The sequence below is a fragment of the Malurus melanocephalus genome, unplaced genomic scaffold (assembly GCF_030028575.1).
Source record: "Malurus melanocephalus ecotype Western Australia unplaced genomic scaffold, MMel_1.1 scaffold_146, whole genome shotgun sequence".
Lineage (NCBI taxonomy): Eukaryota > Metazoa > Chordata > Aves > Passeriformes > Maluridae > Malurus > Malurus melanocephalus.
The window spans coordinates 1,605,974-1,621,375 of NW_026623378.1; the positions used below are offsets into that span (position 1 = coordinate 1,605,974).

The 15,402-nt window shown below is 38.8% G+C and overlaps 1 protein-coding gene across 1 annotated transcript in view; it reads left to right on the forward strand.

Moving 5' to 3' along the window:
• GRID1 (glutamate ionotropic receptor delta type subunit 1) overlaps positions 1 to 15,402 on the forward strand; it is a 255,289-nt gene that overhangs the window by 60,104 nt on the left and 179,783 nt on the right. The window contains exon 2 of the mRNA XM_057371418.1: positions 9,831 to 10,036. Coding sequence (XP_057227401.1) covers positions 9,831 to 10,036 — 206 coding nt within the window. The remainder of the gene's footprint in view (positions 1 to 9,830; positions 10,037 to 15,402) is intronic.

A 15,402-nucleotide genomic window follows, 5' to 3' on the forward strand; every position in this document is an offset into this window, starting at 1 on the left:
GGTTTTGTGGGTTTTTCCCTTCTCCTTGGGTTCAGAGTTCTGTTGTTAGAGAATGGAGTACTTGTATTTGCCATTGTGCTACAGCCGTTGTCATAATGCAAATGAATAATTGGCAATTGGTTTTTTTCTGTTTGTTATTGGCATATTCCTACAAGAGGGAGTAATTGGTGGTCATTACATGTGACATGCACTTAGCTTTTATTTTCAACTCCTTCCTGCTCCTGCCAAGAGATTTGTTATCTCAGTAGGAATCCTTCTCATCTTGCTTTTGTCAGAAAACACTGGAGAACAGAGAAGTCTGAAATTGATTTTTTGTCTCTTTGCATTTTTCTGCAGGGTTGTATGGATACTATATTGCAATAATGGCCTTTAAAAAAAGTAGGAAATTAAAGAAGGGTGCATATTTTTTCTTATTTTCCAAATTCAATGTCTTTATAACAATGTGCTTTGTGAGTCAAACAGCTATCCAAGGAAATTAAACTTYCAATACTACCATACTCATTACAGCCCGATGGACATTGTATAAATAAAATAAACTTTGGCCAAAGGGTCCTTCTTCCCTGCTTCTGAACTAAAAGTGTGCCCACTGCTGTCTTTGCGTTGCCAGCACATGAGCAAATATTGGCTGAGCATTGAGGATGGGCTTGGCAGGGCAGAGCTCAGGGCAGCTCGGGGAGCTGTGTCCATCTGGTGCCTGTGCCGTGTGACACAGAGCCTTTTCTGTGAGTGCACCAGGTGCCAGCCCAGGCAGGGTGTGTGCTCCTGGGGACCAGGCTCCAGACGAGGAGCGGGCTCTGTGCCCCTGAGCTCTGGAAACAGAGCAGTGGAGTGCAACCGCGGCACCTGCCGGAGTGGAGCACAGGAGATTGGACTAAATTGACATCAGTAAGGACTTGGTTATGAAAAATCTGAATCTGGTTGAGAAATACTAACCTTATAGACAATTTCTTTCCTCAGTGAAGACTCCATACCTGGAGGGTACCAAAATCATTGGAACTGTCAGCTCTGACAGCGTCTCTGTTGGTTGTGTGTCCAGACACACAACTTTTACCTGGACCTACAGAAATGGGAGAAAGTTTCTTCAATCACAGAATAAGTTGAATTGAAAGGGACCCACAAGCTTCATYGAGTCCAAACCCTGGCTCTGCACAGCACCATCCCCATGATTCACAGTCWGTGCCTGAGAGCATTGTCCAAACCCTTCCTGAACTCAGCCAGCCCTTGGTGCTGTGAGCACTGCCCTGGGGAGCTGCTCCAGTGCCCAACCATCCTCTGGGTGAAGAACCTTTCATTAATATCCAACCTCAACCTGCCCTGGCACAGCTCCATGCCATTCCCTCGCTTCTGTCCCTGTCACACAGAGCAGAGATCAGTGCCTGCCCCGTCTCTGTCCCTCACAAGGAAGCTGTGACTGCAATGGGCTCTCCCCTCAGCCTCCTCCTCTCCAGGCTGGACACACCCAGTGCCCTCGGTCTCTCCTCACACGGCTTCCCCTCAAGGCCCTTCCCCATCCTCCTGGCCTCCTTTGGATATTCTGTAATAGCTTTATACCTTATATTTGGTGCCCAAAACCAACACAATATTCAGAGTGAGGCTACACCAATAAAGAGTTGAATTAATATTTGCAGCCATGTAGTTAAGTAGGTAAGAGCAACCAGCTCCTGTGACATGTATTTAAACTTTTTATRCTGTCCAGGTGTTTATAAATTGCATTGAGATCCTTAGCTGAAAGGGGTTATATGAACACAAACAACAATTACTGTCACTCATGTGAAGGAGTAAGATCTTCCTGCCAGTAGCCTTTCCTCAAAGGGGAGTTTAATTTCTTTATCTGCAGTAATTTCATTGCCGTCTCTCTTGAGAWCGGAACGTGCACTATTTAAAGGTGATTTAAACAAGAGGGAGATTCRCTCTGCAATCCTTTAAATCCAGAGGCATGTGCTTCTGATTTTTCTGCTGGACACTTAGCTATACACACAGAGAATGAATCTCTTTCAGATTCTCAGGTGGTTTGTGCTTTTCTCTGAATAGGAAGAGAGAACCTTTGCCTGTCTGTTTCAGGCCCTTTGCACATTTGGTTTCTTTTGGATGCTTTCACTTRCACTTGCTTATCCCTGGTTTAGGGTTACTGGTCTCATTTCTGAAGGATGTTCTTCAAACGTCAAAATGCAATAACCAAAGTTACTATACAGTAACAGTTACATTTGTGTGAAAGGTGTGATAGGCTTAGAGTCCCAACATCTTAATTTGGTACTATTAATTCAGAYATTCATGTAAAATAATACGGCTTCAGGAAGCTGCATCTCAGCTCTCCAAGAGAAAAAGATATTTTCTTAAGGTACTGGTGGATGGATGTTTAGATTTGCTGGTACTCAGTCATAGCAAAAATTRAACTCAGAAATTTAATGCAATGATTAAAATTAGTTTATGTGAAAAATATTTCACTTTAACTTCGTCTATATGTCAGCAAAAGCATATTTTCTGCTAATACAGCTTTTTTTAGTCTTACAAGAAGATGCAGCAGTTTCTCTGTGTAGAGTTTAGAAAATTGTTTTAATGTATAAACAGCAGTAGTGAGGTGAGAAGCTATTGCAGCCCATGGTGGTTTACCATTGGGCAAACAGTTGGCAATTATTGCACTTGGAAGAATTGAATGGATGATTTGAATGGAAATGCTGGTTCCTCGGTGAATTCCCTTTTTACATCAATCRTAGCATATGTCCACGTATTTTCCAACAGGAATGAATTTCCTGAGGTGGTTTCCCTTGTGCTTTAGGATGCTAAGTGTTARAATCAGCAGGAGAGACCTCTAGTTGACTTTTCATGCTAAATGTGAATGGGCTGGTGTAGCCTTTAAAAGGCTTTTGTGCTTCTGGGCTTCCTGGGAAACTCCTTCAGATTGGATCAGCTGCTTCAGMTATGAAACATCCATTGTGGAGAGTAGCTTAAATATTTTTAATAGTGGGWGCTGCCTTTGATGATGAGTCTGGAAACATCTATTTATGCAAGCAACACATCTGGCTTTATGGTGCATTCTGTCCCTTTTCCGTCTGGTTGGGAGTGAAAATAACCTGTGATTTGATTCTATTCAAAGTAGCTTTTGTYTTTGAAAATTTGAAAATAGGATCATTGGGGGCAGTATAGCTGYATGATAGCAAATTTCTTCACCATTTTAGAAACTTCAGCCTTTGATATTGCAAGGAGTTCAGAGTACAAGTTTGCATTTGGTTAATCCTGATGCTCGGATCACAACACACGTGGTAGGACTTTGTTTCTGTGGAGAGGCGGTCAGATGTCAGTSTGTGATCTAGGTTTAACTGGTGTAKCAATATCCTGTTTTTCAACGTTTACATTTCTGAGAGGTTGCTTTATTTTTTTTCCTGAAATCTCTGATTTCTTGCTTTTCTCTCGTGTCTTTGAGAAGGGATTGTGCAGCCTCTAGATCTGTGTGGTCAGGCAGTGCAGGTGCTGGCATGTTGCTTTGTGTTTGATCCCAGTTAGCAGAACTGTCCAGCAGAGGAAGGTAAAAGTGGGAGATGGGAGATCTGGTGGGATTCTGAGAATTCCCAGGATATTATGCTGGTTGTCAACTGGTTTGGATGTTCAGAGTTTATATTTGCTGAAAGGGAAACTGCTCTTGTGTGGAGGAGGAGGCTGTGGAGGGTTAAACAGGCCATTTGTGCATAGAAACACAGAGAAACCWCTCCTGTCTGAGGAATTCCCTGCACTGTAAACTGAATTATTGGAGGAGTATTCAAGGGAAGTATTCACAATTCCTCCTGGTTTCCACTTTGTCACAGACAGGTCATGGAGCTCAGCAGAGCTTCTTGTCTGGTCTCGTTTAGTCCAGCTCTTCATAACTAAGCTGAATAATAAAAAAATATTCAATTTAATTAATGGATTTATTGTACTTGATGTTATAGCTACTTGCTGTAATAATGGCTGCTTAGTTACAGACTTAATTTCTTCATTAAAAAAAGGAAAAGAAAATGGGCTATAATCRCAGAGGTGTTACTGTGATCTCTGGAATGTCTAAAAGCATGCGAGAAGGCAAAGAACTTTTTTAGCAGAAATTTCTTGAACTAGAACTTAATTAGGAATGAGGTAACTAAATTAGACACAGTTTGAAATTGTGAGTTCTAATGATTATAGAAAAAAATAGCACTGATTGTGGGAATATGGCATGTAAAGACACCTGAGGAAATGATGTAGGTGAAGTGAGAAATAGATGCTTGGAGAGAGATTGTAAGAGCGGAGAAAAAAAAGTAGAAAACATATTGTTTTAATATAATTTCACATTTGTGCTCAGCTCCAGTAAGCATTTATATTCTATTATTAATATGGACATATCTATTGTAACAGACTTTGTTGTTACAATTCTGGCTGAGTCACTCTATTTGAGCAGTTAAAATCATTCTGTGAGTATTTGAGATTGAAAGTTTTAGTGCTTGCTCAAAGTCTAAATCTTCTAGATGATTTGGACAAAATAATTCCCTTTTGGAAGTATAAATAATCATCTTCTTTCAATTGTTTGAAGAAAGAAAATTTGATTATTTATTGACTGAAGAACAAGAGCTRCTTCTGAAGTATGTCCACTTTCAAYTTTCTAAAATTCCAGAATATGTTCAAATCCTTCAGGTAGGTTATTATCTACAGCAAGGACACAAAGATGGTATTCAAAATAATTTATTCAGAAAGCTGACAATGCAGCAGGAGTCTAATCATCAGGATATGTGTCTCTGTTTCTAACATCAGGCATATTATCCCCTATTTCTAATGCAAACAATTTGCAGTCTTGAAAATTAGGGAGAGCAGYCCATGTTAAATAAAAAGAATGAAACCCACGGAGCTGAAGCAGTTTAGGAAACCTGTTTCAGAGTGCTTATGTATTATCTTTCAAATCAGTGAATCCTGGAATGTGTATTTTATTCTGTCCCAAGAAATGAAAWAGTAACTGGGTAGTATTCTGTCCAATTTGAAGAGAATTGAAATAGCAGTAAAATGTATCTTTGAATGAGAGAGAAGAAACTGTATTTTTTTGTTCTTCTCTTGAAGCTTAAGTATAAAGAACAATGCCTTGAATACCCTTCCTAAATTCCTGGAAAAGGTAAATATATTTTTATAGATGCTAAAATAATGAAATTATCCCAGCCTTCTTGACACTCTTCTCGCTACTTCAAATATCTTCAAAATAATGCTCAAATAAAACTGACACTGGGRGGAAAAGGAAGTGTGAAGTGTAGAGCCTGCAGTCCACAAATGAGAAAACTCCAAACCTCACCATCTCCTGCCTGATCTCATTGTTTTTCACACTTGTTTATTTTTCCCTTTTCCAAATGTACCAGTGAAAGTATTTGCGTAGGTTATCTGAAAGTAGAACTCGGTGACGACACTTACTCCTCGTGGAATTTGCTTGGATAAGAGTGACAGGGTGTGAAATTATATCCTGGTGCTTCTTTAGCCTTGCTTTCAGCTCCAACTTGGTACTTCAGTTTGCTTCCAGCTGTTTTCCACCCAAAGTAAAATGTTTCCTGGCCATGYGCTGCTTCTATTTCTGTCAAGTGGGGTTAGGAACTGGTGTTGAAAAGACGATATAGTGCTCTTTACCTCCTTTCTGCAATGAACCATCCTAAAAGGCCAGCTGTGCCCAGCCACACAGCTGTTTCACACAAAAATAATAGCTTAAAGCTCTTTTGTCAAGGCCAAGAATCAGATCCTGTAAATTCATGAAAGATGAATGCTACAGTAAACTCTGAGAACTTTTTTGTGTAAAAAAGAGGTTGTAAATAATGTAATAAAAATGAAGTACTTTGTAGCTGACAATAAGCCTTACAGGTAGCTAATGCCACATTTAGCACTATTCTTTTATGTTTGTGTTCCAATCAGCCAGCACAGTACCCAACCTAACCTCCAGCAGGAAATTATATATTCCATTATTCCTTGTAGTACAATAAAGCTCTTTATTTACAGCGAGCATTAGTTTTGTAATGGCAGTGACAGAACTCATATCTTAGCAGTGCATCAAGGCTTTCCTTCCCTCCTTGTAACAGTTATCCCTAAAATTGTCCTGTTTTTGTGTTGTTAGACCTGGACATGTGGTTTGTCTRTCAGCATTAGGAAAGAGGCTCTTGAACACAGAGATTCACTCTCTGGTCAGATGTAACAGAGGATGCACAAAGAAATTCATAAGAATTTATAAGAAATTAGCCTCTTTTTTTTTTCTTGTTCCTTTTTTTCTATCTCCACTTCCAATCTGCTCTGCTGATTCCATGATTGTCATTGACACTAGAGAATTGTAAACATATCCAATTAATATATGGTTCTATGGATCCCTTCCATGAAAGGTGCATTTTCTATAGTGTAGTTTTCCTTCTGATGTGTGTATTTCATCATCCTCAAGAAATGGATATTTTCTGAAGAGAAATGCTCAATTTTTGGCTCTGAAAGTCCTCATGCTGAGAATGCACCAAACAGGTAGGCAGTGAGAAAACTAAAACATGATCATATGAGTTAAAAGGTTGAGTRTAGGCTACAACCCAAGCAAAAGCAAATAATTGTGAGACTGAAGGCAGAAGTAGCCGCAGGTTATGTACCTACAACAAACTGGTCTGTCCTTTGTTCTAGACACAAGTGACAATATGGATTGTGTACTTTTCCTAGAAAGTCTGAAATGAATGGATWCAAGGAATAATTTCATTAGTAATGGTCCAGGATAACTCTCTAATTTTAGAATCCRAACTTTTTAATAAAAACTCACTGTGAAAACTACAAGAGACAGGAAATAATTGTATTTTAACAGACAAAACCATTTATAGAATGTTTTAYTTTTATAAAATTCTATGTGAACTTTGTAAAACTTGTTTTAGTATTAAAGAAAATGATGGATTAACAGACCTAAATTATGAGAAGTGGAAATTAATAACTGTATATGTGAATATTTCTGTTTCAGCTGCTGTGGAACAAAGCTCAGTTTTTTCTTTAATATTGCATGGACTTATGGTCTTCTAAATGGAGAAAAAAAATGAGGGCAGTCACTTCCTTGTATTATGTCAGATAAAATAAGACTGAGCCTAATTTATTATAAACAGATGCTCCTRCATATGGGCATGTGTTCATGTATTTGTATGCTGATACATTTTAAGAAATGATTGCCCTCTTGGTAATGGTTGTGGGTAACTATTTGTGAAAAAAGATTCCATTATGTAGGCACCTAAAGTTGTTAGTCACCTCTTCAAACACTTGTCTTCAGATCCCACTTCCACGTTTGAATTCCCAGCAAGCCTCCTCCTTTTTCCCAGTGTCAAATAGGAGCAGGCAYGTCAGCATTCAGGAGGATTTCATCACACAGCTCTTTTCTAATTGCCAACACTGAATAAATTCGCATTCACTTATATCTGTGAAAAACTCGCAGATTGTGCTTGCACAGCTGAGTTTGGACAATCTCATCCGTATCAGATTCTGCTTTCTCACCAAGCTGGATAAATTCAGAATCCTTTCCGTTTTTCAAATGGAAAAAAAGTCGGTTTTCCTTGGGGGAAAGGTTTGTAAGGGAATATAAAATGCCCTTCCAAGTCTRGATAGTCTTACCATGCGCATCAAGTATTTTGCACTGGTCTGTGTAGAAATGCAAGAGTGTTTCTAACCAGGAGTTCAACAGGTCAGCTGAAAACATGAGGCAAAAAAACCCCAGAGCAATATCAGCACAGTTAATCTTTTGTAAACAGYTCTCCTTTGGATGCTTGCACAAAARGATGACTRAACAATAGGAAAGGGAGGTTTCTTCCTGCTTRCCAAGCACTGCAGTAATTTTGAAGGACTAAACATCATTAAAAGAAAAATCTCTATATTTTGTGTCTCGCACATCCATAAAGTTTGCATAGGTATGGTAATGAGTGCTGTCTAATGAATTTAAATTAATGAAATCTAAACGTACTTTGACAACTTTAGTGAAATGCTTTAACCTGTAAATGCTGGTTGTTTGTCACTGTCATTATTTCGGCACACCCGCAATATTTTGTGGTTCTACACATGCTGAAGTCCTCTGTCGCTTTATGTGCACCTTCATAACAATAAAAACCCCTTCCTTTCCTCCCTGACTCAGGATTTTGCATGGTAAGCCAGTCTAAGGTTTATGACAGTGTGACCAAAGCTTAAGATGAGCAGGAGAAGACCAGCACAGCCCTCGTGAGTGCACTTTCCTGATGGGGCTGATCCTGTCAACTAAACCAAAATTAAAAGGTCACTAAAAGGGGAGTCCATTATGGCTGGCACAGCCCTAGCTTAGTTTCAGCGATTTGTGATGAATGCATCACGTCAACAAGTGTTCTCATGTTTGGTAGAGGTGCTAAGCAGCTTGTTTTCCTTTTGGATCTGACATGTGCTGGTCGACCCTAATACATTGCACTTGTATGTGAGCTGAGCTGGTGAATCCTCACAAGATGTTACTTAATCAGGCTTCATGTGTCATTTTTTAAGAGGGTAAAAATAGCTTCCCATGTGTATTTTGTGGCCATGATGCACAGTGTTTAGGGGTGATCTGAGAGCTCACTCCCGTTGGGCAGCAGGGAGTGCTCCTGCTCTCAGCTGGGCTGGGGCTCTGTCCTCTGACTGTCTCAGGGTCAGAAAATGGTACTCCAAGGATTTAAAAAACACCCGAACTGCCCACCAGCTGTTATAATGTAGATTATAGAGATTGTTAGAGTTGCAGTGAGGTTTTCTGAAGAGAAGATTTCCTTCTGGGATCAGTAAATGTACTCTAACTTCCACCATTCATTCAGAGCTGAAGTTTAATGATGAAGCCTCTCACATTCATTTCTCACACTTTCAATACTTTCTTACTCAGGACAAGTGAGACAAGTTTCCCATAAAGTTAAGGGCTTCTAATGACATGGTACAGCTGTGATCGAGTCACTGCTAATTTTGAGAGCAACCTGGTTCGATATAACCATTGAGGTTTTTCTTGTTCTAAATTACCAAATAAACTTAGGCATTTATTACAGACAAATGCTGAGAGTCACAAAGACAGAGTACAGTTTGAACAAGCAGATCTCAACATGGATGTATGAAATGTGTTCCTCCCTGTTAATGCCCAAAAATGTGGTTAAGGATATATTTTTTCAGTCATCCTGAAGTTGAGACACAGAGCTCAAAGGAACATGTCTTGAAGGCGGTTGTTTGCATGATTTCTCTTCTTGAACCTCTTTATTTTTTTAACACCATAAAATATTCTAATGCACTGGGGCTTTGTATGTTGTTTTCTGAGTTKATGGAAAAATAGCACATTTCTAGTTAGGTAGATTTATTTACATAACAGGGGAAAAAGGGGAAGTCAAAAAGAGGGACTGTATATGTTCTGGATATTATTTTTCTTGGAAAAAGCAGCTATGTGAGATTGTGGTAGAAAGTGAGAAGTTTAGGGTTGAGTGATTTATCCCCTGCTTATCTATCTGCTYCTGGATTTCTGCATTCTGTGGTGCTGTTGGGGTGGGACTTCCTCGTTTGTGCAGTGTTAAAAGCTGTGGCTTTGAGCTTCTGGGAAGGTTTGTGGAGCCACCCAAATAAATGAGCTCTTGCTCAGAGTCATTCTGAGACCTCAGGGAAAGGTAATTGATGGAGTTTGCCTGTTGGCACTGGCTAGGAAGGGGAGCTGTGGAAGATGGCTGTGTGGAATACTCTTCTTCAGTGAGCATTGCAGGAAAGAAAGTAAAAAAAATATTTTCCACCTAATTAGTGCCAAACTGGCAGAGGTTGATGCAGTGGCTTTTTTCTTTTCTCTTTCTTTTTCCTTTTTTTTTTTATTTTTTTTATTTTCCCCTCCTCCTGTGTTACAGATATTCGTGGACTGCAGGGATTTCTTGATCAGGCCTCCAGACTGGGACTTGATGTATCATTACAGAAAGTGGACAGGAACATCAGCAGAGTATTTTCCAACCTTTTTACCACCATGAAAACAGAAGAGCTGAACCGCTATCGAGACACATTGCGAAGGGCAATCTTACTCCTCAGCCCACGGGGAGCCCAGACTTTCATTAATGAGGTCAGTGCACTTTTTTTTATCATTAAATTTCAGAAACATGTTTTATTACCTACATGATACCTAGCCACGTGTTGCCCTTTTGACAGTGCTGGTTGTTTAATGTCAAATAAGATAGTCAGACTMTAGTGCCAGAGAATTGAAATATCACATGCTCCATGGAATGCTTGCTTTGTGGTTAATGCACGTGGGGCAGCCTGAATGGAATGGAATGGAATGGCATGGAATGTTAAGCTCTCTGGGGGTAATTTTATTTTTCTGGCTGTCTTCTGTGTCGATACCTTTGTCCTGGATTTCAACCATGGTTAACAAGTGACCAGAAAATCTGCAATAGCCTATTAGGAATGGTGCATCACATGCCCGAGAGAGCTGTCTTTGCTGTGGAAATATCAAAATTCACGTTAAAGGGGCACATTGTTGATGTTTGAAAGTTGAAGCGAAGAGATTTTATGAAATATGAAGTTGGGATTATATTTTTGTCTTCGTTTCTTAGCGCTTGTTTTAAAATCAGCGATGCTAATTAGGACAGGGAGGTAGCTGTTGGCAAACTTTTAATTAATGTTTTGCTGTGGGCTAATTTTTGGCATTAATTAGTTTTATCCAGCTTTCTTAATATTAAATAATGAATTATTTTACAGTGCTTTATATGTCAGAGTGGAGAATGAGAGTTGGAGGCTCAGTTTAAGTTTGTGTATTCATTAGCTTAGAATTWGCCAATAAAGTAGGGAGTTTATTTTTTTAACAAACCAGGGATACGACTGAACCAAGAAATTAAAATGTGGGTGGGACCTGTTTCCAATTATCAGTTTTGCTGCATCAAAGCCTGCTAAATTGAAAAAAATCCACTCAAATTAGCTCATTAGGGTTTTTTTACTCTTAACAGCATTAGTAAATTATCCACATTTGTGTTCATCAGTGATTTTTTTTTTAAAATAACAGAGTGAATTTTATACTAAAGAAATAAGGTGGATAGGTAGCTTGGAAAAGACCAAGCACAAGGCTGATTTCTCCTCAGGTTTGTGCACACATTGGGTGTTTCCAGTAGAAGAGTGAGGGAATACATGCCCTCAAAGGGTGCTGAGCTCCACACAGCTSAGYTAGCTCCTTTCCTAGGAGAGCTCCRRCAGAAATGACATTGCTTGGCTTTCCAGGGAGTCCCAACAAAATATCTACAGCAGGTGTTGAAAKGAAGTGTTTTATTCAGACTCCAGCTGGGTGGAAATGTGTCCCTCTGGGTGCRCAGGGCTCCAGGATGGTTTGGTGAATCAGGTGAGTGCCCTGAGGTGTCTYAAGGGTAGAGGCCAATATTAAACTGTATTAAACCCTTTTCACTGCTCCYTTCACCTTAAACCACTGTGTATTATAGGCATTAAGACTAATGACCCTGATATATTTCCAGCTCCCTGCACGAGTTTAACAGTGGGCAGAAATGAAAAGTAATTTATTTGGCAATCTTCCTATATTGAATCTTGATTGATTCAGAAAAGCTTTATAAAAGAAAATTTAAATCTCAGAAAGGAACTCTCAAAAGGCTTGAGATAYGATGTGCACAGTGTAGGGGAGAATCTTTCTCAGGCAGAGGCTGAATGTAGATTTTGTGGAGAGTTACAATGACTGCAGTTCTTCAATACCWCAATCAATAAGTGCAACTAATTATCTACAGCACATTTTTAGGGAGTCTAGGATAACAGCCTTCAGCTGGAATGAAMTAGGCATTTTTGTGTATTTTTCTGAAATGCCTAATTCACAACATGTGGCTGTAAGTGCCTTTGATGGGTTTATTCAATTCCACAGTTGGGATTTCATGCTATAGGTACCCTATAGCTCTGTACTTATTGACTGGTGTTATCAACCTCACTCTGCACCTTAGAAGTTGTCTGAGGTTATTTTCAATTCTGGGAGAAAAAAATTTCAAAAAATCTAATCAGGCACACTAGAAGAAAACACGAAGATTTTACTTCAGATTTTGCACATTTTGTTTTTTTGTTCATTTCTTGTTTTGGTTTTTTTTTTTGTAACTCAAGTTAGAAATAAAAACTATATAACAAAGAGGTTTTGAAGCTCTGTTTCTGGAAATGGAAAATTTTATTTTTTTCATGTGGAAAAGAGGTTTCTTAGTAAGATTTTCAGTTTTGCTGTGTTGATATTTTGTRGTAGGGCTAAAATGTCTGGAAAAACTTTAAGCAGGTTTTTATTAAAATCTATCAGCTAATGGCATATCTTCAGAAAAACCAGGTGCTGAACACCAACCCTCTGGTGGAACACAGAACAAAAATAAGAACAGTGTTTGGATTATGAAACATGAAATAAACATCTTTAACTGATTTTTCTTAGCAGAAGTCATTGACATCAGCCATTGGAAGCTGGTACAAGATTTATTTTGCCTGGTTTGATACTACAAATGATACATTTTTTCCTGCTAAAATTACAGATCTGGGTTCAGTCTCACTTTATCATCTCTTGGGTGGGCCAGAGAGATCTCATCTGACTATGGATGTACAAAGTTAGGAGACTTCAATCTCATATGTGAAAAACTTTTGAATCCTAGAAGAATTAAAATTCATTGATTTTTGTTTTGGCATAATTTTTATTTAACTGTCTTAACATCTCAGTGTCATTTGTCAAAGTTACTGCRGCAGAAATTATTGACATTTCRTAAGTTTTTAAGATTAATTAKTTTGCTATGSAACTGCTTTGAGTGTAAGAATGSAGAGGAGGAGAAGGAAAAAGATATWTTCAATGGTATTGCTATAAACATGAAATCAGTCTTTATTCAGAAATGGGAAGGTAAATGCATCTATAAAATGTTAACTGTCTTAGATTTTGCATTAAAAGGGCACTTTGGGACTGAAGAGTATCTAAATCTAAAAAGTATCCAAATCTAAAGAGTATCTTTCCYTAAACAGTTGAGAAAAAATATTCCTTTCTCCATCTGCAAAAATTCCAGGTGTATTTGTCTCAATTGTAACCTGGTTGTGTGTACCTGTACCACAAAAACAATTTTATATTTTGAAAACCATGTGATCTTCTTGCAAGGCAACATAGGAAGAAAAGAAGAAAAYCTGATAATTCAGAAATGGGAAGATTTATCCCTTTTAGCTTTTCTGGTAGTTTCTTTGGCCCAGATACAGCAATCTGAGACTCAAAATGCTCCCTCCTTGAGACAGTAAGGCTTCACCTGCCTCTTTCACTTAGCAATGGGTGTGTTTTTTCAGTTGCAATAGAGGTATTATTTGTAWGGATTGCTTTTATCATTAAGGGCTGTACAGTGAAATGAATAAATGGAAAAAAAGAGTTCAGAGGGGTGACAAAAATGATAAAAGGATGGGAGAGCATGACCTCTGCAGAGAGGCCTCAGGAGYGCACTATCTACAGCCTGCCTGAGGGAATACAGCTGACAGGGCTGGAGAGGAAACACCAGCGGAGGAGGGATTATTTAGGGTGATCATGGGTTGTCTAACAGGAATTAATGACCTGAAGCTAAACAGGGAATGCTTTCTAACAGTGTGACAGTGGGAGTGCTTGGTGAGGCAGCGTTCTGCAGGCTGCTCAGGAGTTCTCTGGATAAAACACTTTGGTAAATCAGGCCAGCAGTCTGTCCTCAACTGTGCAGGATGTCCTAGGTGACCCAGGAACTCCTCTGAAGACCTACCCGGAAACATTTGTTGTGTGAATAGGGTTAGATTTCATACTTTTTATATGCGACCTATCTGAAGAGGAGGAAAAGTTCTTGTAGTTGAGCTCTTCTCCAGTTTCCTGTGGCAGATGTGCAGTTCCTGATCTCTGTGGAGGATTTGGCTTCTTAATTCTTCACAGAACACATGGTTTATTTGGGATACATATTTTAATAGGATTTGTCTTTATAAATACAAGTGATGTCAAATAAATACAGGTGATGTCAATTACTTCATAGACTTCAGCCTTGCTTCTTTTCAGTATTTACGCACAACCTTTACTTTTAAAAACCAGTAAAATGGAGGCTGCAACCCAGCTGCATGTATTTATTGACTTGAAAAAATGAGGCATTATCGGCTGTACAAAACCTTTAACTCAGCATTATCTGTGTTTTTGGCAGCCTCACTGAAATGAAAAACATTTTTGTTGAGGTGGATCTCTGAAACTGCTCTAGTTCCTGTGAGCCTGCCTTGCCTGTGAACGGGTGAGCTGACTGCAGTAAGGTTATATGCATATCCCTGCAGCACACCAGCCTAAAGCACAAGTCTTTGCATGCCTAGGATAGTAAATAAGTTTTAAAAAAGAGAGCTGATTAATTCCTTTAAAATTTAATACAAAACTGCTGTGTCAATGCAGCGGGGTTATGTGAGTCGTGGCAATTGAAGCAAAAATTTCCACTCTAACAGTAAGTGTGTTAAACTGCTGTAATTTATCTCTGCCCTGTTTATATAATAACCTCAATGTCCTCATTGGAAAGCAAAGGTTTCTCTCTCTCTCTCTTTCACCCTAGTTCATGCTAAGTGTTCTGCCTGATGCTTTCAAATTAATATAGATATCCTGCTTTTGGCTTGGGCTTTTGGGATCATTTCACAGTGATTTGTGGCCTTCCTTCAGTCCTGGTCRTTGAAGATGCTGAGCACCTTGCTCCCAGAGCACTCTCAGCTGGCACTTTTTGGTGAACAGTGCTCCAGCCTTCTCTTTTTCCCTTTTGGTGACATGCTATTACTTGACTGGAGCTGAATGAATTATTTATGGAATCTTGAACAGTTTGCACCCACAAGCAATTGTATGAAATGGTTTTCCAGGGACATTCGCTTCTCAGAATTTAACAGGAAAAAAGTTCAGTATTAATTTTCTGGCACTTAGCACTTCACCTCTCTCTTTCTTTTTTGTTTTTTTTTTTTAATTTATATTGCAAACATTCAGCATATTAGTCCATATCTCTGTTTCATATGCAGTATATAAACATCTCGAAATATTGTTGAATAATTTTGGGAAAAAATATTATGCCTCTTCTGTTTTTAGAAGGCAATTTCTATGTGTAAAGAGMTGCTTGTGATTTGTGAGTGCCGGTAACAGAACTGTGGAAATAATACATTCTTCTTTCAATAGTTCAAGTTAAATTATGCCCGCCTTATTTCTTCTAAATCCTCCTCTGGTATTCTATTTCTTCCTTAGAGCTAGAATCTTGTCTGCTATTGTTGACATTTTCAATATGCTAAGACTCTTTGTGCTTAAAGAGAATAATAATTATAATTAAAGCCCAAGCAAACCTCATTGAATTGCTAAAACGTAAGTGAAAACAAAGCCCTCCCATTTTTGGGATAAATTTGCTTTGAAGCAAGTTTCTTTCCACTGGGCCAAAAAACCTCCCAAAACACAAACCCTCCTAYGTTTTGCTGCACTATGACTAA